Source organism: Pieris rapae, chromosome 21 (assembly GCF_905147795.1).
Source record: "Pieris rapae chromosome 21, ilPieRapa1.1, whole genome shotgun sequence".
NCBI classification, from domain to species: Eukaryota; Metazoa; Arthropoda; class Insecta; order Lepidoptera; family Pieridae; genus Pieris; species Pieris rapae.
This window is the reverse complement of record NC_059529.1, coordinates 7,354,949-7,380,912: the sequence shown is the minus strand read 5'-3', so window position 1 is coordinate 7,380,912 and position 25,964 is coordinate 7,354,949. Positions and strand designations below refer to the sequence as shown.

General features: G+C 32.8%; 4 protein-coding genes across 11 annotated transcripts; 1 reads left to right on the top strand and 3 right to left on the bottom strand.

Moving 5' to 3' along the window:
• Positions 1-621: 621 nt before the first annotated feature.
• On the top strand, positions 622-7,475 carry LOC110993883 (outer mitochondrial transmembrane helix translocase). 2 transcript variants are annotated; one of them, XM_045632891.1, is made up of 8 exons: positions 622-966; positions 1,693-1,789; positions 2,026-2,170; positions 2,450-2,617; positions 2,947-3,075; positions 4,154-4,293; positions 5,134-5,262; positions 6,073-7,475. In XM_045632891.1, the coding sequence occupies exons 1-8, from the start codon at positions 794-796 to the stop codon at positions 6,229-6,231; spliced, it is 1,140 nt and encodes a 379-aa protein (XP_045488847.1). In that variant the 5' UTR covers positions 622-793; the 3' UTR covers positions 6,232-7,475. The 2 variants fall into 2 exon arrangements, with proteins under 2 accessions (XP_045488847.1, XP_045488846.1); XM_045632890.1 differs by having other exon boundaries at positions 1,681-1,789.
• Positions 7,476-8,160: 685 nt separating this feature from the next.
• LOC110993889 lies at positions 8,161-9,866 on the bottom strand. The gene is made up of 2 exons (XM_045632945.1): positions 9,393-9,866; positions 8,161-8,847 (listed from the first exon to the last, which is right to left on the bottom strand). The coding sequence occupies exons 1-2, from the start codon at positions 9,569-9,571 to the stop codon at positions 8,349-8,351; spliced, it is 678 nt and encodes a 225-aa protein (XP_045488901.1). The 5' UTR covers positions 9,572-9,866; the 3' UTR covers positions 8,161-8,348.
• A 461-nt stretch (positions 9,867-10,327) lies between these two features.
• Positions 10,328-14,039, bottom strand: LOC110993900. Its single transcript, XM_022260302.2, has 3 exons — positions 13,938-14,039; positions 13,475-13,656; positions 10,328-11,152 (listed from the first exon to the last, which is right to left on the bottom strand). Exons 1-3 carry the CDS (start codon positions 13,956-13,958, stop codon positions 10,654-10,656), a joined length of 702 nt encoding a protein of 233 aa, XP_022115994.2. The 5' UTR covers positions 13,959-14,039; the 3' UTR covers positions 10,328-10,653.
• A 1,249-nt stretch (positions 14,040-15,288) lies between these two features.
• Positions 15,289-22,951, bottom strand: LOC110993916. 7 transcript variants are annotated; one of them, XM_045632971.1, is made up of 6 exons: positions 22,796-22,903; positions 22,532-22,677; positions 20,771-20,952; positions 18,944-19,428; positions 15,628-15,749; positions 15,289-15,395 (listed from the first exon to the last, which is right to left on the bottom strand). In XM_045632971.1, the coding sequence occupies exons 2-6, from the start codon at positions 22,538-22,540 to the stop codon at positions 15,357-15,359; spliced, it is 837 nt and encodes a 278-aa protein (XP_045488927.1). In that variant the 5' UTR covers positions 22,541-22,677; positions 22,796-22,903; the 3' UTR covers positions 15,289-15,356. The 7 variants fall into 7 exon arrangements, with proteins under 7 accessions (XP_045488927.1, XP_045488925.1, XP_045488926.1 ...); XM_045632969.1 differs by having other exon boundaries at positions 22,752-22,899; XM_045632970.1 differs by having other exon boundaries at positions 22,761-22,898.
• Between the last annotated feature and the right edge of the window lie 3,013 nt (positions 22,952-25,964).

Below are 25,964 nucleotides of genomic sequence, written 5' to 3'. Positions count from 1 at the left end.
ACCTATCAAAAATGTACACTATCTTTTTAAACTTAGAAGTTTACTACTGTGTTTATTTAAGTATACCGTGAAATTTGGCCTTTACTAGTGGTGGTTTATTAAACTCGCCCATCTGCATAATGTTAGGTTTGATGCCGTTTAATAGAAAATACCAATAAAAATGATGATGCAAACAAGCAATTACATTATTGAAATTTTATAAACAGTCTGAAGTTTTTGGTCTTTGATTGACTGTCAAGAGATATCTTTTATTTATTATATTGTGTGAAATGTTTTGTTTATAAAATTTTCAAAAGAGGATCAGGGGGTTAGTAGTGTATGTAGAAATTCAAAAACTTAATTTTTATTTAATTACAGTTCGTGTCGACAAATTTTCATAGAAACTTAGTTTAAGACTTTCTACATACACTACTGTAAGGGCATCTTGACTAAATCTCCTGATCGTATCGTTATGACGCGTAATCGGATCATATTATCAAAGTCGGAGACCAAGAAAATAGGTTTCCCCAAGTCCATAGCTAAAAACTCAAGCCTCAAACTTCAAAGCAGCAGTCTTCACTATTCCGCTTGACAATTTGACTCTTGACAATTTAAATCATATAGTTTTTGAAAATCTTTATGCTGATTTGTCTATGAAAAATAAAATCCCCGGAGTGCGTGCAGACGATTCTGAATGATGAATGCATTGTTAGTTCAAAACAAAGCATTGTGGACCAATTAAGGTTCAAGAGAACCAGTGTTTGGATTATTAATTGAGGCTTTTTGTTAAAAACGAAGAAATATATTTAAAGGAATGATGGTGGAGGGTTCTGCATTTACTCGTAACGATGTGTTTCAAATGGCAATACGTGTGGCATTCGTATCTGCTGTTACTTATTTCTCTATTAAGTGGCTGGTTAATCAGATAGATCCCACTTCGAAAAGCCGAAAGAAAGCAGAAGAAAAGGCGCGGGAACAGTTACGCAAGTACGTATTGATTTTTATTTTTTCATATTTTTCATCTTATAAAATATTGATTGTTATGCAATGAGCAGTAAAAATAATTTAGATACATTATTTGTAAATTTTTCAACCCTAACTATGATGTTGATAATAATATGTGCATTATAGTGTGATAGTATTCTAACCTCTTTTCTATTTAGTTTACATAGTTGCCAGTTGAGCTTATTATTTGAGTCTTTTGCCAAATTCTCATTGTTCTATTTATGGAGACATGCGCAGTGTTTCAGAAATAATTCTATTATTTTGAGAAAAAACATTAATATGTTGTGTCATTTCTTTTCTAATTCACTAGATTTTTATCATTTTTATTACTGAGTTCTTTCAATAATTCACTGTTATACAAGGAACTGATTGTCACTTTCATCCTAGAAACTTGAGTAATGGTACTATTGTTTTTGCTACATACTTACATACATATGCATTAGACTTTTTATATCAAAAGGGCAAGAGTATCTCTTCTTGTTAGGGGACCCCATAACCTTAAATACTTACACTTAACAATGTTCATAACCATGGTTCCAATTAATGGCTGGAATGTAATAAAAAAAATGATGTAGTATGCAAAAGGAGACACAATTATTTGGAGGTAGAAGAAGATCAAATGAAGCTTAGAATAATTTATAGGTTTATATTAGGCAATAAAACTTTAAGAATAGAATAAATAGTGCATATGTTAAGGGTCTCTTGCAGAGCTGGCCTTGGCAGTAAGCACTCAGTGGTGTTTGACAAGTTGACTGACCATGAAATGATCATCGCTTCACAACTTGTGGTCCCAGATGAGATCAGCGTAAGTTTATACTAAATGTTTAAAATTTGTATACAACTATTTAGTTTACTTTTATGTCCTCTCCTCCATACAATATAATACAATGATTTAAATACAACTAAATTATTTTAAACATATTTATCACCAATTCAAAGCTATTAAGCAAGTAACTTAGGCTATTTTATTTTTTACTAAATTTACATAAATAGCTGTCCTATTTAAAGAAAACACATCTTACAATTGTTTTGTTATTGTAGGTGAACTGGAAGGATATAGCTGGTCTTGACAATTTAATTATGGAACTGCGTGAGACTGTTATTTTGCCTATTCAAAAGCGGGAGTTGTTTGCAGACAGTCGACTGACGCAGCCACCAAAGGGAGTCCTTTTGCATGGTCCACCTGGTAATAATTTTATAGCAGAAACAGTTATGAACCAGACATTTTTAAGTACATACTGGCATTTATTTACAACTTTAGGTCTTTCTTCATGTCATCACAAAACATTATAGCTTAAGAAACACCCAACTATCACATACAATAAAAGTTATCTTCTATAAAGAACAGAGTTAACACTTATTAATTTGAGTAGAAGAAAACGCTACTCCTTGTTAGTAGTTACATTATTGTATGCAATCATTTGCTACTTAGGAGGCCTAACCTATTAAAATAAATATATTTCAGGTTGTGGAAAGACTTTAATAGCAAAAGCGACAGCAAAGGAAGCAAACATGAGTTTTATTAACCTTGACGTATCAATGTTAACTGACAAATGGTACGGAGAGACACAAAAGCTAGCAGCTGCTGTCTTCAGCCTTGCTGTTAAGCTTCAACCGTGTATTGTGTTTATAGGTATTTATGTCTGCTTTATTCAGTTTTAAGATCTGTGTTTGTACATAAGTAAGCCTTCTAAAAGCTGACACTAAACAGCTCCTGTGATATTTAAAAATTTTAATTGTTTCATAGTTTAGTTATAGTAAAAATTTTATGTTTTTTTTATTAGTATGTAGACTACAATATACAGGATTTATTTTATTACAAGTTTAGTTGTAGCGACAATTAATTTAAATCCCTTTAATTTAAAGGATACTTAAGTTAAAAATTTAATTGCCTATAGAGACTTTGTAAATCCGAGTTCGGTTGTATTAACTGTTTTTAATAAATCATTTTATAATACACAGATGAAATCGAATCTTTCCTACGCACACGCAACTCTCACGATCACGAAGCAACGGCAATGATGAAGACCCAGTTCATGTCCCTGTGGGATGGACTTATCACTGACCCCTCTTGTACCGTTATTATTATGGGTAAGTAGTAAATTAAATAAAAGTTTGTGTGTACAAAGTATACATGTCAGAAATAAAACTTCTTTGTAAATTATTTATTTATTTTATTTTTATTTATTCACACTTCGTTGCTAGAAAGAAACACACATAACACAATATATATAAATTACAAGGGATGCAACGGGCGTTTAATTATTAAGGGAAAAGCCCCAATAGATGATCATGTACGAGTATACGAACATCCGTGTATTTGTATATCTATATTCACACTATTAACACAATTTATACATGCTAATGATAATATAAATAATAAAAAAATCTGCGTAAACTGCTCAAGACATAATGCGGTAGAATTGAAAAAGTTCTAATATGTAACTACTAAACGAATACATCAACGTGCGTGTATTTTTCTTGATCCCTCTTTCTCACACTCCCCCTTTCTCACTCTCTCTCATTCTCACTGTCTCTCATTCTCACTCAATCGGTCTTAATCACTCTCTCTCTTTTCTTCGACAAAAACGCTGCAAATCTTTGTGACGTTCCGTAAAAAAATTACCCTCATGCGCATAAAGAAGTTTCATTTCAAAGAAATATTTAAACAAATACAGTATTATTTAACTCAGTGATTGCTATTTATTAATTTAATTATTATCTTTAAATAAAACAATAAAAAATATACATTCACAACAATTACTTGAGAATTCGTATTAGATCACTTTAGAGATTTTATCACCCTATTCAACGAACCGCTCTTCTTCTCTTCTCTTAAAGTGTTGCGTAGAGATAGGGTTCCTTTCTGCATCTTCTACCACATTTACCATGGAGAGTGTTTAGAGGAGTTGTTCACACTAATACCTGCAGCTGACTTTCACCATCGGACGTTAAGGCAGAATACAAAATACCTTACCTCGTTCACAATTTAGCGTTTCTTGAGGCAATTTCTGTCGTGCACCACCATGTGGTAGCAGTTGCCCACTGAAGTATTTCCCAACCAACTCGAAAATACACTTCAAATTGATAACCTCACTTTTTTCAAGTTGGTTGAAATGTCATTATACTTTTGTTTTACAAAAGTGACAAACAAAAGTAAATTGTGTAGGAGCAACGAATCGACCTCAAGACCTGGACAAGGCGATCCAGCGGCGTATGCCTGCCACCTTCCACGTGCCCATGCCGAACGACTTCCAAAGGGAGAGGATCCTGCAATTGATTCTTCACAAGGAACCCGTTGCCTCTGATGTAAGTCAGCTCAAAAATAAATAAAATGCGGAATGTTATTGTTTAAGCCTCATTTATTCCTTGAAATAGTCGTCCATCTTTACAGAAGATACATACTTAAATCTTTATACAATTTTTTTTTTATTTTTTTTTCCTAGTTATTTTCTGTTATCTATCTATCTATATATATATAATGAAAATGGTCTTCGTTTGAGGCTCAATCACGCCTAAACCACTGATCGTATCGACATGAAACTACCACCATTCGATGCGAAATTTTTCGTAGATGGTTTATCTCTATTTATTTTTCTATGAATTTTTCAAATAATTTAGAAATTTCTAGAATTCTAACGTTCCTTCATTTCCTTTCAACCCTTTACAATCAACCCCCTATTTTAATTTGATTTCTTTGATTCTTTATTTTTGATATTTAGATAACTAGAATTGTAATTTAAAATATATTCTCTACATTAATAAATATTAATTTATTACCCTACATAAATCATTCTTTTGAACACTTATAATTATTTTTATTGACCTAAAAAAATGTTTCTTACAAATAATATACATGGCAAAACAACGTTTGCGGGTCAGCTAGTTAAGTATAAGGTCACCTCTAACAGGCTCCATCTCTCCCTATCTTGACCATATTTCCCCCAATCTTCTCCATATTCAGTTTTGTTTATTGCATTGCATTAATCGACAAATTTTTAAATCCAACATTAAGATCAATTTTAAAATTTAAATGAATAAACATAAAATTGTAGTTATCTTAAATACAATGAATAAAATACAATTAAAAAAATGGATTTTATAAAAATTTCAGATCGACTACAAGAAATTATTTTATAAAAATTTCAGATCGACTACAAGAAATTAGCAGCCAGCTCCGAAGGCTTCTCCGGGTCTGATCTCCATGAAGTGTGTCGTCAGGCGGCTGTCTATCGAGTCAGGGATTACGCACGAGAGGAGATGGCGAGGGAGAAGGAGGTAATTGCTCCTATATTGTTTGGTTTCCTGTTTCCTGATGTTGTTGCTTTGGAAAGAGAAACTTTTATTCACGATAAAGAAACAACATTAAAAGTATCAATAAGCTATATGAAGCAATTTTAGACAATTTCTTTTTCATAATGCAAATGTTGCTACCATAGACAATACTTTATTGTCTATGGTATGCCTTGTACTGTTTAATGAAAAAAATAATATATCTTTATAATTGTTTCTCATTCGAAAAACATTTCAGACGGAGGTTAAAAAAAAATCAAAAACTAATTTAATGAAATAATTATCGTAATTAATATTACGGCTCCGATGTTTGGTATTTTAATGCAAGTCACATCATTTATTGTAATTAGACCAATATAAATGGCATTTTTGAAGACTTCCGATTCCATGATATAACGTCTATAAAAATAATGTCTAAAAACTTATTGAGATTTGTAGGTTTTTTTTGTATTTTGAATTTGTCATATTTAACAAACATAACTACATTCAGAACGTTATAAGTATAACAATAATGTATTTTAAGAGAAAAGTTACGAAGTAAAGAAATCTGGACACGCCCAATTTTTTTTTTTGTTAAAATTCAATGAAAATTTCAGTCTCAAGACAGCAGAAACAGAATAAAAATAATGTCTAAAAACTTATTGAGATTTGTAGGTTTTTTTTTGTATTTTGAATTTGTAACTACATTCAGAACGTTATAAGTAAAACAATAATGTATAAGAGAAAAGTGACGAAGTAAAGAAATCTGGCCACGCCCAAAAATTTTTTTTTTTTTAAATTCAATGAAAATTTCAGTCTCAAGACAGCAGAAATAGTACGGAGTCGGATGAGGAGTACACAGACGCGATGCGTCCAATCACGATGGAGGACTTACGACATTCCTTGGCCAAGTTGAAGGAGTCCAAGATTCAGTGCGGGTCGCTGGCGCCATCTATGAGAATAGAGTTGGACTAAATGAAGCCACGGAAACTCTGGAATTTTCCACACTCGAATGTTCCACGAAGAGGTTGTAGAATGGTCGCGGAAGTCAATGATGTTCTGGAATTTGATGTTTAAATCTTTGGTGCCTCTGGAATCGTGGTGATTCCGGAAATATTAAATCTTTGGTGTATCTGGAATCATGGCGATTCCGGAAATATACGTAATGGTCCGCGAACATTCTAGAACCATAAGCGTTTCGGGATATTCAAAAGCTTTTAGATTAATTTCGGAATATTCAAGAATTTCCGCGAAAAGTAAGTGTTTAACGCTTCCGGACGCTTCGCGAAGATTCTGGAATTTTTGGAATTTGTAGATTAATAGTTAAATTGACTTGTTGAGTTACGGCTTTTTGAAAGTTTCGGTTCTGGGACGAATGTATTTATTTGCTATTTTTTTTTTATAAAATTCAACTTAATAATAATCCAGTATAGTTTTTATTTTAGTTTTTTAAAACTTAAGTTATTTAACTCATTTCACACAAAATAATTATTCGATAGCTATTTGATGTCTATATTAATATGAGGGGCATAGCACTGAATATGAACTCATTTGACCGTAATTGGTCTTGGGTTTGATTCTGGGATATAAAAAAAATGCTCGCAGTGTAGTGCAATTTTTATTTTTGACATAAATTATTAGATAGATAGATAGCTAAATTTTTGAAGCCGAAAATCACGGGTTTCTCGCAAATTACAATTATTCAATGAAAAATTATCACTCGGTACAAAACCAAAAAAAATCCATGGCTGTATTCAATTATAGCTTGTTCTTTTAACTGAATAATCTAAAATACAGATTATTTTGTTTGTTTGTAGTTGATAACCTCTAAAACGGCTGAACCACTTTTAATTATTCTATATTATCATCACTGATACTTTCATATTTTTTTAGGTTTCATGTATTTTTTATATCTCATCATTTTGGTTGATTTAAATATAATATTTAAATCAACCAAAATGATTTTATTAACAATTAAATTGGAATATAATTTTGTGCTTGTTTCTAAGTTACGAGGGTGAGACCGCAGAGAAGATATTAAAGTTTTGAAAGCTCTTAACCAATATTTTTTTGCATTGTTATTATAATGTAATTGTTCATTTGTAATGCCCAAACTTCCACTCAAATATGGTTTGTGAGTTTATATTGAGTGGATTCACTGCTTATACAGGTTTTATGTAGATAAATTGTAAATAAAGGGAAATAAAATGTTGAGAATGTTTTTGTTTTATTATCGACTTCAATATAATTAATCAGGCTTCAATGTGTGACTGATACTTGAGGTCGTAGGTTCAATCCCGAGCTGTAAACTAATAAACTTTCTATATCTGTAATCTCTGCCTATTAATAAATTTAAGAAAGGTATTAACTATTATTATTTATAGGTATTAAATTACAAAAATCCGCCACATATGAATAGGCATGCAAATGTCATCTTATATTTTATTTATTTATTTATTTGATCTATTGAATAGCAAGACTAGTTATTAAATCTTACATTTAATAACTATCTATATAATATTACAGGGCCTGGGACTAGTACAGGCTAATTAATTTGCAATATTTTTTTTAAATAAATGTTTGATGATTTGCTATTTTAAAAGAGTACCGAAAGTTTTTACCGTCTTTTTTGCCGATTAGTAGGAATGTCCATATATTCCAAAATTAATATATTTGCCTTGCAGAAAGATTCTAAATAATTTATGAATATACTTGTTTAATAAGGAATTGATTCTGCGATCTTTATATAGGCCTAATAGATATTTATAACAATAATTTCCTTTTCATTGAAACATTAACACATCTTTAACATTAATTCACACTAAATTTTATAGGTAAAATTCTTATTTTATTTCCAAATATTTTATTTATATAATATATTCTCTATCTTGAGCATTTTCCGCCAAATCTTCTTCACCAACTTCTTTGAGCTCGCTAGTTATGGAAATTTATATAATATATAAGCACTTATCTGTCACAACAAACTTGTCAAAAGATGGGTGGTTTTTTTTTGTATTTATGCACAGAACGAAAATAAAGATACATGGTACGCTAGACTAGTATAGGGGCGGGCAGTCCTTATAAAAATATGATTAGTTGTAGTGATGCGGTTTGGAAGTAAACACACCAAGGGTTTTTCTAGGAAATTTAAACCTTTTCTGTTGATCTGCCATAATTCTAATATCCGAACACGACCCAAACGTCTCTTGTGTTCCACACCCCATACCCTCTGTCCCATCGCTGCAATGCCCCCAATTATTTCCAGCTACATATCGCCACTGTAGGACACAATGTTCGCAAGATATTTTAGGCAAACGATACTGCACCGTATAATTTCCATCCCGGTGTGGAAAGAAGTAAAACCCGCCATTTTTTAACTCAAGCGGGTATTTGTCAAAGCACTCTTGGCTTTCGGCGTCCGGGCACAGATTAAGGTACCAATAACCCTGGTGAAAAGCAGTCATTTCGATGCTGACATTGATTATCTGTTTTGATGTGAAGTTAGCAACGATGGTGCCTTGTCCATATTTCCCGCCGAGTTCGTGTGGTCGCGGTGAGGGTAGGTCGTATGCGTCACCACAGATACCGCATCTATGAACATGAAATCTTCTAACCAAAAAGATCGATTTAGGAAGAGTATGGCGGAGTCAGTTTTTTGGACGCTTTATAAGAGAGGTTACTTCTTCCTCAAATGCCGACAAAACTAGGTGTTGGATGTACCTGCAGGGTCATCTATTACTGTTTTATTGCTGTCTTAGTTATTTTGTCAAAAATAGAAGCTTAAAGACATCACCCTTTTACGTAATACCCCATTATTTAACACATTGAATGCTTAAACAAGGGATACAAAGTAATAACTGGAAATGAATGTTTAAAAATATGTATTAATGTATATCCGAGTGGTTGGCATACAGCACATTGGGTACCGAATACTCGGATCCGAGAGCAAGGCATGGCAATGGTTTGAAAAATGAACGGGACGCTCGCACGGATCCGAGTGTGCGGCACCGCTGCATAGCAGTACAGCATAGCACCCCACTCTACTCGGATCCGAGAAAAGACCACTTAATATGTTAATTTCTAAAGGAGTAGTTTAGTACTTCAATATACAAATGTATAATTCGTCTAAAACATACCTTCCCTTGTTCTTATCATGTTGTCGGTTAAAACCGCCGCAATTAAGGCCTGTATCATCATAATCAGGTGGTGTTTTAAAACCCAGCCGCCAAGCCGTTGCCCTTCCTGGTGGTGACCAGACCCTGGCATGGCCACACACAGATACCACTAAGGCAGCAACTGTTAGTTGCCACAACATCTAAGGACAAATTTACCAACGAAAGTACGATATAAGCGATCCTTCTTTCTCATGAACAAATGTTTCTCTTCTTTCTTAACAAATACAAAATATCAAACTTGAGTTTGTTTTTTGATATTTATGAGCAGTGTTGTCCTCAACGTGGGACTTTCAACGCTGAGGTCGTAGATTCGAACCCTGGCACATTTAACTAACTCTCACATAAAAGGTAAACGGTAAAAAAAACATCGTGAGAAAAACCGGAACATCTTAGACCCAGAAAGACCGTGGGATCAGGGACAGGACGCTGATCATTATAAAAAAAAACATGAACGGAACAAGCATATATATATAAGCAAGCGGAACGGAAAAGTTAAAAAAACCAAGTTTTTGGTTTTTTATTTTGATCTTTTACAAAAAAATAAAAATTTTCACGAAATTTGGGGAAAACTTACCTTTTTATGTCTTTTTATGATCATCAACCAAGTTCTCATTTTGAAAAAGATTATTATGTAACGATAAACGATTACATTGGTTATAATTAATTTAAATTCTTCAAATATCTTACCTTTCTCATCCTTACACTAAATTGACGCCTACACAAAAAATAAAGCAATTTAAAATGGTTGTTTAATATATTTTTGCAATATTTAAACAATGTTCACACCCTAAAATTTAAAACTATAATACGTAGATACACAGGTTTGTGTAAAAAATAAAACTATTAATATTCGATTACCCTCTTTAAAGGAGATTAAATATTAATTAAAAACTCGGTCAATTTTTGGCACAATTTATTATATTAGACATTTATATTCTATTAGCGGATCCGATAGACGTTGCCCTGTACACACATATTACATACAAAAAACTAAGTACTAGTAACTCATTCTCGACTCCAATTGAACATACAAAATAATTTCATCAAAAACTGTTCAGCCGTTTTGGAGTTGAATTATGAACACAGTTTATTTGCTGTGTAGATTAATAACCTAGTTACATTTCCAAGAATGACACCAATATTTGAAAATTGGGAACATTTTCCTAAAACTAGCAAACACCTTACTTAAGTCTATTAAGGTCTGACATCATCTCTTATATGCTTAATTATCATGACTCGCCACATCTACTTCCAAAGGCCCACCCTCAGGGACTATATATTTCAATGGCGCAATACTTATATCGGAACAAGCTCCAAATGTCTCCTGATTCCCACAGCCAATACACTGAGTACCATTACTGAACACTCCCCAATTGTTCCCCGCCACATATCTCCATTGTAGAGTACAGTGAGCACAAGATACCCCATCAGGGAGTCTGTATCTCGCAGTATAGGTTCCACCTTTTGGGGGGTAATAAAACAGACCACCATCCTCTAACTCCAGAGGATATTGATCGAAACATTCCTGTTGGGACTCCAGTTCTGGATTCGGGCACAGTTTGAAGTACCAGTAGCCTTTGTGGTATGCGGTAATCTCTACAATTGTTTCGATTATTTGTCCTGATTCGTATTTGCCGACGATTACACCTTGGCCGTACGTTCCGCCGTTTTCATGAGGTCGTGGTAGATCCATGTCGTAGGCGTCGCCGCAGATTCCGCATCTGTAGTATAGAGAATTTAAAATATCATTTGCAACAATTTCATCCCTTTCATTCTCGCTAGTACAGGTTAAATATTATGTAGTTGTATGTATTTACTTTATTGAAAGAAATAATATAAGTACATTATCAATGATTCATTATGAGTTTCTTTGCGTGTTTTAGCGTGAGTTTCCAGTATTATCTTAATATTTCCTGTCACGATGTTTGTTCGCGATGGATTCCTAAACTACTTAACCGATTTTAAATTAAATTGGCACACCGTGAGCAGTCTGGTCCAACTTAAGAGATAGGATAGCTCTTAAGTTAGATCTTTAATTATAGTTGCAATTTTATTTTATTGCAAATTATTTGTCTATTATTAATTGACAGTCACAATTATCTGTTAACTCCAAAAAATTCTAACAGATGTCGATACTTTTCGACTGGAAGTTTTGAGTTTGAGTTTGAATTCAACATCATGATTACCACGTGTTATTGAGGCTAAAGTATAAATTCAATTTATTTTGTGAAACGAAGAAGAAACGATGTTCGCGGGGGCAGCTTGTTAGTATATAATGACGACAGACTGCGTTTGTCAATGTCAAAAAAATTCATCTCATCGTTCATTCAAATTCAACGAAAATATTTTAATTTAATTATACAACCTCGGTCTTATTATGCTAAATTTATAAAAGCTAGTAAATATTTTACTTTAATAATTAATTAAAGCTAGTAACATGTTTATAATGGTTACGGATTTATATATTATGTAAATAATGGTTGCTACAGTAAAAAAAATAATTTGCGACAAAAAACAAATCATTTATTCGTTTACTTAATGATCAGTATGATTTTAAAATAACCGTGATCGTAAAATCGCAGATCGCGTTATTTTTAAGCCGAGTTTTGCCAAACGAAATTTAATATTTATTAAAAGGGCGTATACCGTTATCCTCATTGTAAATAGTATTAATAATTCTGATCACTCACTCTTCTGAAAACTTATGACAAAATTCATCATGAATCATTGATGATGTATTATCTATTTCAATAAAAACAACAAACACGTAATATTTAAACTGCACTATCAATGCTACTCATAAACAAATATGGAAGTCTGAAGTTGTTGCAATTGTATCTGTTTGACACTTCATTGCCTTACGAATCCCGTGTAATTAAAACTATTTGTGCCATAAACTATAAAAAAATAACTATTCAAGCTGTGCCAAGCAGAAAGGTTTTCCGCTTTTGAGTGTTCTCTTTCAGGCAACCGTAACGGGTAAATAAAATTAAATATAGTACAATAACATTTGTGGGGCTTTGTGCAAATTATTTGTCTATTATTAATTGACAGTCACAATTATCTGTTAACTCCAAAAAATTCTAACAGATGTCGATACTTTTCGACTGGAAGTTTTGAGTTTGAGTTTGAATTCAACATCATGATTACCACGTGTTATTGAGGCTAAAGTATAAATTCAATTTATTTTGTGAAACGAAGAAGAAACGATGTTCGCGGGGGCAGCTTGTTAGTATATAATGACGACAGACTGCGTTTGTCAATGTCAAAAAAATTCATCTCATCGTTCATTCAAATTCAACGAAAATATTTTAATTTAATTATACAACCTCGGTCTTATTATGCTAAATTTATAAAAGCTAGTAAATATTTTACTTTAATAATTAATTAAAGCTAGTAACATGTTTATAATGGTTACGGATTTATATATTATGTAAATAATGGTTGCTACAGTAAAAAAAATAATTTGCGACAAAAAACAAATCATTTATTCGTTTACTTAATGATCAGTATGATTTTAAAATAACCGTGATCGTAAAATCGCAGATCGCGTTATTTTTAAGCCGAGTTTTGCCAAACGAAATTTAATATTTATTAAAAGGGCGTATACCGTTATCCTCATTGTAAATAGTATTAATAATTCTGATCACTCACTCTTCTGAAAACTTATGACAAAATTCATCATGAATCATTGATGATGTATTATCTATTTCAATAAAAACAACAAACACGTAATATTTAAACTGCACTATCAATGCTACTCATAAACAAATATGGAAGTCTGAAGTTGTTGCAATTGTATCTGTTTGACACTTCATTGCCTTACGAATCCCGTGTAATTAAAACTATTTGTGCCATAAACTATAAAAAAATAACTATTCAAGCTGTGCCAAGCAGAAAGGTTTTCCGCTTTTGAGTGTTCTCTTTCAGGCAACCGTAACGGGTAAATAAAATTAAATATAGTACAATAACATTTGTGGGGCTTTAGGTAGACAAACGCCGTCAGACGTACAACTTACTATTATAATTTATACTAAACTTACTTTCCACCATTGATCGAATACTGTCTATCAAAACCACCGCAGTTCACGCCTGTATCATCATAATTAGCTGGGGTTTTAAATCTCATTCTCCACATAGTTGCCCTGCCTGGGGGTTGCAGGACTCTTCCATGACCATAGACCGTCACCACGAATGTGGACAGAGCTAAAAGATGCCACAGCATCTGATCGAAAGACAACAAAACATGTTTTTTTATTCGGGATTTTTTAAAATTATTTTTTAAACCTAATCCTGACATTTATTACTATCTGATATATCAATCCAGTACGTTGACATACGGAAGTCATAATTAGCTTTCCGTTCTGAATATTAACTCTTATTCAACAAATAATGTTTGCTAATTAGAATGTGACATATAAATTTCGTCTTGAATACAAAATGGCGACTGTTTCTAACATTCAATAAAATTAGCTTCAAATGCGTAAAATCACCTTTAAAACTCACCTTAAATACAATCACCACCATAATTAGATTTCTATTAAACAAAAATATGACTTTTACATTATTTATACGATTAGGTTATAGATAAAGTAAATTCTGATAAGGGACAAGGTGTTTCATGTAGCCGCATCGGCTTAGCATTTCTAATTTCTATTGCTCTATGATAATCTTAATTATCGTTAGGGAAATTTATTTCCTGAATGTCGTCAATTCAATATGTAGCTTAGAAAAAGAAGAAAAAAAAATAACCTGAAAGTGTGTAAAAGTATTCAATGAATAACATTTTCTGGATTAAAATATATCGATTCCACTAACCGACAATGAAAAGTAGCAATGTTAAGCAATTATAAAATCACCAAAGAGATCGATTATAAAAATTGCATGAAAACTGGCTGTCAAGAAATAATAACTGCCAAATTAAAAAAAGTTTGTAAAATGGCGGGAAACGCCTTATTTATTTTGCTACATTCAGACATATTGCTTTATAATTAATTTCATAGTCTACCTTGTAGTGTTGATAGTGTTTTATTCACTCCATATAATTAGATAAGTAGTTTAAATATTAAAGGATAATAAAACAAAACTATAACAACAATATATTTAATTTAAAAATTAGTTGTCTGTAGTTAGTCTGCAGTTAGATTAGTTATTACAATAGGCCTGCTTACAAGGATTCTGTCGCTACCAGCCATCCTTTGTATAATAATTCAGGCTATCATTGTCATAAATCCTTCAAAACTCACTTTGGCATTATGTCCAACACATTAGAAAATCGTGTCTCATAACTGAATGTAGTAGTTTTAATTATTTTCAAAAATAATAAATGATCCATTGAATCCTACATTTTACCGACTTTGCACCAGCGTTACCCAAAAAATTTGTCTTTTTGTTAAACTTACATATAGGCTAAATAGGATTTAGTTGTTTAATCACATGATTTATTATTATTCATAAAATCGACAGTATCTATTCTCAATACTCCGCGAACAAATAAAGATATTGAAGTAGTAGAATCTAGGCACTGTTAGTATATTGGAAAAAAAACACCTATGTTCAACCAAGGGTATTATAATAGATCAATACGCTTTGATAGTTCAATCATTCACTTCTATGAATTGTTTTAACGAGAGTATTCGGTTCGTTACCATATCATCTTCTCATGTCCTATAACCCCTAGGTGGGGCAGAGGGCGTCCACAGCGAGTCTCCATCGCGTTTGGTCTTGGGCCTCGTATTTTAATCGATTATTTTATATCATAACGTTTGTATATTCTCAACAAGAAATATTAAGTTAGTAGCTTATTGCAACAATATTCAATAAACAGGTTTACAAGTGCAGTAAAACGCAATAAAAATATTTTAAACTTTGGTATTTATTTCAATATTGATAAATTATATCTAGACTTTTTTCCTCTGTTAACCCTTAAATCCAGTTCGAGAACCAAGAACTCATAGACTTCGCCTGAAAAAACAAAATTTCTTGATTATCATAATTAAAACATGATGAATGTCACATAAATTAAAAATAAATGAGTGTTTCTTAGACTGCCCACTGAAGTATTTTCGAACCAATTCGACTAAGGGTCTTTCAAGAATAGAGCGTACCAATTCTTAAAAGGCCGCCTACGCACTTGCAAGTCTTTCGGCAATGTGAGTGTCTATTTAACACTATACACTACACTACATGTTCTTACCTTTTTCCTTTTCCTCTTACTCTTTTTTCTAGGTTGTCTATGCTTTTTCTTCTTGTTGGGTTTTTTCTTAGGCTTTGTGGTATATGGCGCCACATTTGCTTTTTGAAGCAACTTGAAGAGGCCTATGAAATAAAAAAAAACGTATTATAAAATATTTAATTACTATTAATTAATGTTTATTTATGGTTTAGCACAGTGGGCTCCATACGTACATTTATGAAGTAAAATAAGCCCACTGTCCCAAGGTATGATACTGACGCAAACCTCCCCCCCACCCCATTGCCCCTTGCCATAGCTCAAAGCGTATGAGAAACTACTTTAACAGTTCTTTTTTATAGACAACAAATATAATCTATGGTTTTTAAGATTATGATCTATTTTCCCGCGAAATATAATAATATGCTAAATGTAACTATCGCTAAATAAATAAGCTTCCTAAATATGCGTCAATATAATTTTCTTAATACCGATTATACAAATAAATTAAAAATAAAATCTGTTTTGAAAGGTTAATTCTTGGTATATTTATTATCTTTATTTCGTGAATAACTGGCGAAGGCAGCAATCAAAGGCATATATAGTATGCATATAAAATTTATAAGACAGTAAAGATTAAAATTATGGCTTTATTAGGAGATTATATGAACTTACACGCGTCATTCGATATGTTTCAAGACATTTAGTAGTGCCACCTACCGATTCAACCGTTCGTTATCTACTATGGGATCCAACACGGCTATGGGAGACTGCATCACCACGACGTTTTCAAAACATATTTACGCTCTGCTCTCTTTATCACCTAGCTAGTAATAATAGACCTCTGCCGGGTATTCAAGGGGAGAGGATTATATTTTTAAATGCATTATGACATGATGATTTCCGAATCAATATGACTTAGGGTGCTCCAAGAAAAGAGTGTACGATTTGTACGACGAGATAAAAGCCAGCGTTAGATTCTTGGAAGATCATGTGAGTGTTCATGAGCAGCGGTAGCACTGTCTGCAGAATTACCAAGAGTGGGGGGGGGGGGGGGTCAGGGTATACATGAATAAAGAGTGATGTCGGTCAAGATCTTTCAGTAGGTGCCTCTTAAGAGGTGCAACAAAGTTAATTCCGTCCCATAACTGGTCCATCCTGGAGTCTCATATTAGGTATTAGATAAAGACGAATCACCTGATATGCAAAATTACTTTCTCGCTATAAATATTTTTTAATACAGTTGCTCAAAAAGTGGCATATTGCAGGGAGGTACAGCGTTCGGAAAGTGGGCTATTACACACTCGTGCTTTTTCTTTGCCATTCCCGCACTCGTGCGTTTTCTTTGCCAACTGTCAAAACAATGTGTATTAAAAAGAAAAAACCAACCACGAAGGTTTTATTAAAAAGATTCATAGAAGTTTTTATGATATATGATTTCTAAATATTATAATAATTGGATTCAATAAGCTCGATTAGGTTTCTTTTCATTTCATATCAATTAAAAAAATATTAAAAATAATTTTATAATATATGCAAATACGTATTTTTAAAAAGTTTACTAATAATTGGATTCAATAAGTTAGGTTAGGTTTATTATATTTCATATCAATAAAAAAAATATTAAAAAGAAAAAACTAACCATGAAGTTTTTACTAAAAAAAATCACAGAAGTTTTTATGATTCATGCAAATATTTTAAAAAGAAGCTACTATTTGTTTCAATATCAGATTTAATGATTGGACTCAATGAGTTAGATTTGGTTTTCTTTTAATAAAAATAGTCTACTGAAGAATTGGCTGTATGGGCCAAGTTCCCTTTGCCTACCCAGAATGGTAGAAGAAAAGAAAAAACAAGCTTTGCTCATATTCTTTGCGGTTGGCGCCATTTTCCAAAAATGTTCTTTCGAGTTGAGTTATTTGTTGCACAAAATGAGTAATTTAGACGATATTTTATTTGAATGAATACCACCCGAACGCAGTATAATTGCATAAAATGCTTCGGAGAACAATTTACCGGAAACATATAAGTCGCTACATATCTACGTGCAACGAATTTATTCCGTAGAGAGAATAGAAAAAAAGCAAATAGTTTAATTAAATTGCATACTTTTTTCGCAACTGTATTAAAAATAGTCGTTCAGTACACGTGCGGAACCGTCATTGCAACTTGTCCCGACTGTCAACCCTCACCTTCGGCTGCGCCTCGGCTCGGGTAGACATTCGTCGGAACTCGTTGCAATGACAGGCTTTCCGCACTTGTAATGAAATATACTATTACACGCGTTTCTAATGAAAGTTGCAAGCATCAATATTGACCGATAGGCATTTGAACATGCTCAGGAACTAGAATAGAGAAATTTGTAGTCATTGCGACGTTCATAACACATTTGTCGATTTAAACAGATTTGTGTAAAAAGTTACTTTTTAGCGTCTCTTTTTATTAACGTCAAATCGTCGTTTTATACAAAGAGATATATAATATATTTTTTTATAATGATTGAAAAAAAATCAGTGTAACTAGAACCTTTATAGGACTTGGCATGATTTTATCTGTGTTATGATCGTTCGTTAATCTAATAGGCAGGTGAGCAGTCTTCTGTGCCTGACAACGCCGTCGACGTTTTGGGTCTTAGCCGGTTTCCTCACCATGTTTTCCTTCACTGTTCGAGCGAATATCAAATGCGCACCCTAGTAAGTAAGGTCATTGGTACCGTTCTGTGGTTAATGTATAATGTGTCTGAAGGTTTACTTAAACTGAACTATTATCAAGGGCGTATCGTGAATTTATGAGGCTCTGGACTATTACGGGGAATATACATAACGGGGAATATACATAAACGAGGAATATACATAAATATAAATATACAGGAATAGACGCAAAGAATACACCGACCGAAAAAAAGAAACGGGGAATTCTCGTTCCAACAGACGCGCAACGCATATGGGTTGATTGATCTCAGAGATTCAGATAATTTTTTTTAATTCAAAATATCGATGGCGGTTTTCAGTGAGGACTGCAGGCTTTTTGTATCCACGGTGCCTTGGGGCGCAGTTCGAAAAGTCCTTGAGTAGATCCGACCCTGACTATTATTGAAGACAAATACAGAAAATGTACCATGACAAAATGGCCAATTACAGGTTATCAAGTTTTGATACTATTGTTTTACTGCATTTAATCGAATTAAATATAGACCGTTACCTAAGATAATATGGTTCAGATAATGATAACAAGTTCGTTTATCATAAATTATTATTTGTCTAGGCTATTAGACAGATTTATTCCCGTAGAACCAACTGTAAAGTAAATTTCAGCTAATTAAATATGACAAATGTCTTACCTTCTGCAGATTTAATATCCAACGGTATACTCTCCGGATCAGCATATCTAAACGGAGCAATGGATATATCAGAACAGGCTCCAAAGGTCTCTTGATTTCCACACCCAACACCTTCGGTTCCATTATCACATCGTCCCCAGTTATTACCAGCTACATATCGCCATTGTAAAACGCAGTGGTCACACGAAAGCCCGTTAGGTAGCCGATAACGCGTTCTATGGGTTCCCCCCTTGGGTGGGTAGTAGCGTACCCCACCATCTTCCAGATGTAAGGGGTACTTGTCGAAGCATCTCTGGGTCTCCCTTTTGGGATCTGGACAGATTTTGAAGTACCAATAGCCCTTGTGGAAGGCGGTGATTTCGACTGTGACTTCCAAGATTTGGCCAGATCTATATGTGCCAACGACGGTACCTCTACCATATGTGCCCCCTAATTCGTGGGTGCGAGGGGGACGCATGTCGTATGCGTCGCCACAGACTCCGCATCTGTAATGTAAGTTAAAGTTGAATATTATGCCGCAAAAATGGGGAAAGAATCATAAATAATATTTAGCTGTAAATTAGCTGACTTATTTATTTCGTAATAACTAATTTATATATAACAAAAACAATTATAATATAGATATTGCCAAAGATGGATTACATAATATATACAAAAAGGTTCAAACATTTAGAAATGGAAACACTTATAATTATTTAACATAATTTTAAATTTATCCGACGTTTCGCGTGCTTTACAGCGTGCGTGGTCACAGTGACTTAAGACAAAAGATGTTGAATGGCATCGATTCGATCGATGTGTAAAAGCTATGTTAATAAAAGACAATATTATTTTTCATATTATTATTATCGTTCACCAAGATTTCATCTCCACCTCACCACAGCGAAACATCGATTTAGATCGTCGAGTAACCGCTTGAACTGTTGCACTGATTCGATTTTCATCACTTACGCAACATAATTATAATATAAAAGTTATCAGCAGTGATGTAGTATTCTTTCGATCATGATTGGAAAGTCGAATTATGTAAATGCTACAAATGTAGCTCTCTATTGTTTAAAACGCGTAAACCTATGTTCAAATATATGTCAAAATCACTAAGTTTGACAATTGGGTGCCATTTGAAATATGAGCTTTAACATACAATTAGTGGTAGTGTGTAGGTAATAAGCTTTAATATAAAAAAAAAAATTAAGTGTTCTTATTTGACATATATGTCATCTATAAGGAATATAAGGGTAGTCGACCTATTAATCAGAAACGAGAAAGTTATATTACAATTTATGAGTGTGGGAAAAACTTGGCTTTTTGTGAGAGGATTGCTAACATTTGGTTTACGCTTATTATATACTAAAATATATATTGTGTATGTGACTTCATGTTACTAACTTATACATAGCCTAAAAGTCGTAGTTAGTAGTATGTATATTAGGTAGTTATAGGTAGTAGCATAAATTACATAAGGATCACGTATTTAATTTGTAATATTTCAAGACAAGGCATTTATAGCTAAGAGTATTTAGATCAGACATATTGATTGCAATTATAAATAACTTAACTGTTCTTATTATTATGATAAATAATTTGATATTTGCAATTTAATTAATATTCCTACCACCCTACCTCTATAATTAATAATTTTATAATTAATAACAAAGATATGAAATACTGCAAATATATATAATAATTGAATAAATAATATAATTACATTTTAAATAAAAAATGCTATACCATAGCTTACTTCATACATTGTAAATATAGTGTTGTCTGTATCACTATCATTTTGTTTGGACTGTAAGAAAAATAAGAAAACATATGAATACATACTTTCCCCGATTTGTCCTGTATTGTCTATCGAAGCCTCCACAATTGAGGCCGTCGTCATCATAGTCTGGTGGGCTGCTGAACCCCATACGCCACATGGAGGCTCTACCGGGAGGCTGTAGCACCCGCCCATGACCAGACACTGACGTCACGAAGGCCCCAAGTAATACTGTCCGCCAGAACATCTAAAATTTAACGTAACAGCGGTGAAAAACAGTGTTTTAAAGGCTTTTGTTTTAAAAATCTGTCAGATATATGTTTTGAAAGGCAAATATATTACAATTTTAAGAAAGATAAGAGATTTATTTAAAACTTTATAAATATATATTTTCCAAATAAATGGTAATTATTTATGTACCCTGATGTAAAGTGATACCGACGCTAAAGAACACTCACTTTGCACAGAAGGCAATTGCTTTGCCGGCCATATAAGTATTGCTCTTTTATTGAAGTGGTGTGCTGCAAAAACTGCCTTATAAACCGCTCAGTTGTGAAACGACGTACGTCGAGGTATTCTGCCTGGACGTCCGTAATGAAAGGCTGCAGGTATTAATCCGAACAACTAACTCCTCTGAACACTACGGATTCTTAGCTATAACGTAGTTAATAGCCATTTTTAACGCTACAATTGTTTTTGAGTTTCTTTGTTAAGTTGAAACAAAATCGATTTGTTCCTTTTACATAGATAAGAGAGCATATGTAAAAAAAATTAAAACGCTTTTTTATCTGCACATGTCGTTTTCAAAATATTATTGTTAATAATTTATTATTCATTGAACCAAGAGGCATCTGATTCACGACAAGGAACGAAAAAATATGATGTCGTTAGTATTACACGAAAGGCAGGAACGACGAATATTGTTAGTATTATAATATGAAGACTAGCGGATTCGACAGACATTGTCCTATACACACACTTGTCTTACATACAATATAAATCTAATAATGTAAATCATTCTCGATTCCATTTGAACAAACAAAAAATTTATCAAAATCTATCCAGTCGTTTAGGAGCTTAATTATAAACTCAAAACAGAAGATTATAGATATACCAGCTGTTTATTTGCTTTATAGATAAATAGCCTAGATACTGACAGCGCCGCCATCTACCGGGAAATTCATACAAATCGGTCCAGCCGTTTAAGAGTAGTCCAGTGACATACACACTACAGTAGATATATAAACGAAGATATGTAATTTTCATATTGTATATATGTATTTTACATTTTCAATTAACAATAGGCTATCTAATCTTTAATCACAACCTTGTTTCTGGGTGTGTTGTCTATGATTAATTTTGTAAATAAACTTTGTCATTCACCGTATTTATATTCACTATATACTCTATCTAATTAATCTTGTTTAATTAACGAAAGAAGGTTTTTAGATATCTTTAACTACAGTTTCAATTTAAACAGTTAAATAAATACTGTTATAATTTTACGACGCACGTTATTCAAACAAAATTTTATAAAACAAAAAAGCAATATTATTTTTGGGTAATAATCCGTGTATAAATTCTAAATTTGCCATCTTGCTTATCTTCTATGCACCTCTAAAAAGAAAGTAGAAGCGTTAGCTGGAAGCGAATTGAGAGGAAAGCCATGGGTATTTGGAAAAACCTGGAAGAAGCCTTTATCCGTTAAGAATCCGATCCTGAATATAATAGGATATTAGGATAACAAGAATAAAATGTATATAACAAATGTAAATTGTATTTTTAACATTTGTTAAGTTTGAATCAATGGCTGTTATAATTATTACCTCTTGCATATTATAAATAATTAGTTCTTAACGCATGCAAGACATTTATTAGTCTTAAACATGAAATGTTTACATAAAATGGCATTGCTTCTTATAAATTACAGCTGATATAAATAAAACCATTATCATTTCCCACTTCTCTAGACCTGGAAAAAAATATCATTGCAACAAATAAATCTCTAAATTGCAAGTATTTTAAAGATTTATATACTATACAAACCTTACTTACTTAAAACACTTAAAACACACTAATTGCTCACTTACATTATAAAACTCTCACATCACACAAGCGAAAGTAAATTGCGCAATAATACACTGTTTTCGGCGCAGACACAGCCGCATGCGCACTCGACAACATCATAATGAATTTTATCCCGCCCTTTCCATTTTGTTACTTTCACCTAAAATCAATCTGTTGAGCTCCGGAACAATTGCATTTCATTAAGAGAAATTCATTATTTGAGCAAGTCATTTGACGGACCGCAATCTTAGTTCCGTGTACATCTACTAGATACCCCCCCTTTTTTTATTGCAAACGATAGACGCCCGAATGTATTGTTATACCTATAGACAAACGCACGCCAATGCACGCCAGTCTATTATGAATTAGTCTTCATAGACCCTAAGTTCAATTGTTTCATATAAACTTTATAGGGCAGCTGCTTCCACATATATGTATATATATATATATAATATACTAGCTGCCTCCGCGAACTTCGTTTCTCCTTCGTGTCACAAAATAAATTTAATTTAAACTTTAGCTTCAATAACACGTGGTAATCATGATATTGAATTGTAGCTTATATGACACATTTGTCGGTTTACCATAGCAGTGCCATCTATTGATTACTTACTCAATCCAGTCGAAATGTATCGGCATCTGTTACAATATTTTCGAGTTAACAGATAATTGTGACAGTCAATTAATTTTAGACAAATAATTTGCAATAAAATGAAATTGCAACTATAATAATTAAAGATGTAAGCTATGCTATCTCTTAAGTTGGACCAGACTGCTCACGGTGTGCCAATTTAATTTAAAATCGGTTTAGTAGTTTAGGAGTCCATCGCGGACAAACATCGTGACGGGAGATATATATAATATAATATACCATAAGTATAAATTGAGATTGCGCTAATATCCTCCGCCTTCGCACACGAGTCATATTAACTCAAGTTTATTTATTACTTACCAGTTAATATAATATGTATTAAAAAAATTTATAGCACTATTACATATACATAGATAGAATTAAATTAATTTTATATTAACAGAAATCTTTTGCTATCGATCAATTTTCTTCGTCTCTCCCAGTAATTCATTGGGTAAAGGCATAGACTTAGTATATACTGGCGTATAGACCAACAAAGCGAGCGAGGGAGAAGAAAATCCCTTACGGAAATTTGGCAAGATAGAAAAGGATAGCGTATCCAATGAAACTGTGACTGGTTTTGAATGACAGGTCATCACAAGTTGGCACGCGGAGAAACAACTCCTTAGTATTTTGGATTTTTTGCGTACATCATGGTTTATTTTCAGTAAATCTAATTGTATTCAACAATTGTTACATGTTCTGTAAGTGATTGTGGTGTTAATAATAGAAATAATCCTGAAAATTGCACATTTCATAGGTAAATACCCAAATCGTCATCACTGGCATGACGCGTTTATTTTTGGTTAAAATTTGTCTTTTATCCTATATAAAATATAAAATAATGCCAATGCTTTTGTTTACTTTAATATTTTGTATATGTGAAAGTCCATTTGTTGATAATTTTACATGTACGCTAGGGATTGACTCAAATTAATCGATAGAATTATCGATATTTTATCTTGAATGTTACTTATGAAAATAAATGCTTGCTTACGTTTACCGTCTCGTATCTGAACCATTTTGCCCAATTTTGTATTATTTGTCCAACAGATTCCCTCTAGATACTATACTAAGAGGAAAATGGTTGAGATTAATTGGGCGCGTTGGTTGGAATCCAAAGAAGAACTCTACCATTTGCAGCAAACATTTCCCGGACGAATATAAAAGAAAAAGGCGAATAAATACAGTTTTATCTAGATATTTTAAGTGGTCATAGGTATTTAATAATGAAATACGATATAGAAATTTACTTTGACATTCGACTTAAGTATAAATGTAAACTTAATAATTTAGGAAAGGAAACTGTAAGGAACCAGTTTAATAAGATTGTTCTGTTTAAAGGTCAATAAATTAAGAAGCAATGAAAAAAGTTGTTTTTTTTATTAATGCATTTTTTTTACATAATGTCATAATTATAATCTGGACAAAAACAGTCTATGGAATAACTTTCTCCAAGGGTCGAACATCTAACTTCAATAAGTTATCGATAGTCCTCCAAAGTAAAAGGTACATCACTAGCTAATGCACACACTGACAAATCAAAATTGGTGACGCTTTAACAAGCTGCCAGTTCGTCTATACGCCAGTATATACTAAGTCTATGGGTAAAGGTAAGGAAAGAACTTGTACCTTCTCGTATATAAGGTTCTAATGACCTCTTTTGTACCCTTTCAAACATTACCCCATAATACTTTTCATGAGATTACCATATTTGACGGAGTTGGTTTCGAGAAATTTCGTTTATATAATATTCCGGTTGGAAAGCAAATCTCTCTAAATGTTTAAAAACTCGACAAGCGTTTATCAGTACAGCTATAGTGGGCTAATCATGTGGCATCATAATGAGGCATTCACTATCAGATACACTTACACCATGTTTTCTCTACCTAAAGAATAATGTCGTAAAAATAATGCTTTTCAAATGTCGATTATATCTTATTTTTCATATCTAATATATCTTTTGGACGCAAGATTTGAACTCGTGAATGTACATAAAACAAAAATACATGAAACACAAACCTCATTGCTTTATCGCTCATTAAAAAAAATATTTGTTTACTATAGAACATTAGACATTCGTATCACTTATTCCAGGTTATTAAATTTAAACCTATAGGCATCCCTGCTTATCGGCAAAGAAGAGGGTGTAGGCCGTGAGAAAAAGCCGGCGTAACTCTCGATACGCTTTAAAAAAAGGAAATCATTAGCGATCTCCTTAAGTATTGTAAGAAAACTATAATAACTAATCGACTGACCTTCCTTAACATAGCAGCGATGGCAGTCGGTTCAGCAACTCATTCCTGAGGGCGTAGTACCGATCTCTGGCTCTGTACCGAGGTACTTTCTTTCTATGTACATTTACTAAGAACTCGCCACTTGCCTTAGACTCAAAAAGTCAGTAGGTACAGGCTGATCACCTACTTGCCTATAAACAAATAATCAACAAACAGATGCAGAAATCTGATACCCAGACCTAAAAAGGTGAAATATACACATGTACAGCCAAGTCTTATATCTTATCATATGAAATTAAATTTAAGCTAACTAATTGAATCCAA

Excerpts from the sequence above, each read along its gene's own strand:
- LOC110993883 (XM_045632890.1), top strand. The coding sequence starts at position 794 with ATGATGGTGGAGGGTTCTGCATTTACTCGTAACGATGTGTTTCAAATG. Across the intron at positions 1,790-2,025 it reads TGGTCCCAGATGAGATCAGC|GTGAACTGGAAGGATATAGC; the intron begins GTAAGTTTATAC and ends TTGTTATTGTAG. Across the intron at positions 2,171-2,449 it reads CCTTTTGCATGGTCCACCTG|GTTGTGGAAAGACTTTAATA; the intron begins GTAATAATTTTA and ends AATATATTTCAG.
- LOC110993889 (XM_045632945.1), bottom strand. The coding sequence starts at position 9,571 with ATGTTGTGGCAACTAACAGTTGCTGCCTTAGTGGTATCTGTGTGTGGC. Across the intron at positions 8,848-9,392 it reads CATGATAAGAACAAGGGAAG|ATGCGGTATCTGTGGTGACG; the intron begins GTATGTTTTAGA and ends TCATGTTCATAG.
- LOC110993900 (XM_022260302.2), bottom strand. The coding sequence starts at position 13,958 with ATGGTGGTGATTGTATTTAAG. Across the intron at positions 13,657-13,937 it reads TGGTGGTGATTGTATTTAAG|ATGCTGTGGCATCTTTTAGC; the intron begins GTGAGTTTTAAA and ends TCTTTCGATCAG. Across the intron at positions 11,153-13,474 it reads TATTCGATCAATGGTGGAAA|ATGCGGAATCTGCGGCGACG; the intron begins GTAAGTTTAGTA and ends TCTATACTACAG.
- LOC110993916 (XM_045632971.1), bottom strand. Across the intron at positions 19,429-20,770 it reads TACAGGACAAATCGGGGAAA|ATGCGGAGTCTGTGGCGACG; the intron begins GTATGTATTCAT and ends CTTACATTACAG. Across the intron at positions 15,750-18,943 it reads GGATATTAAATCTGCAGAAG|GCCTCTTCAAGTTGCTTCAA; the intron begins GTAAGACATTTG and ends TTTATTTCATAG.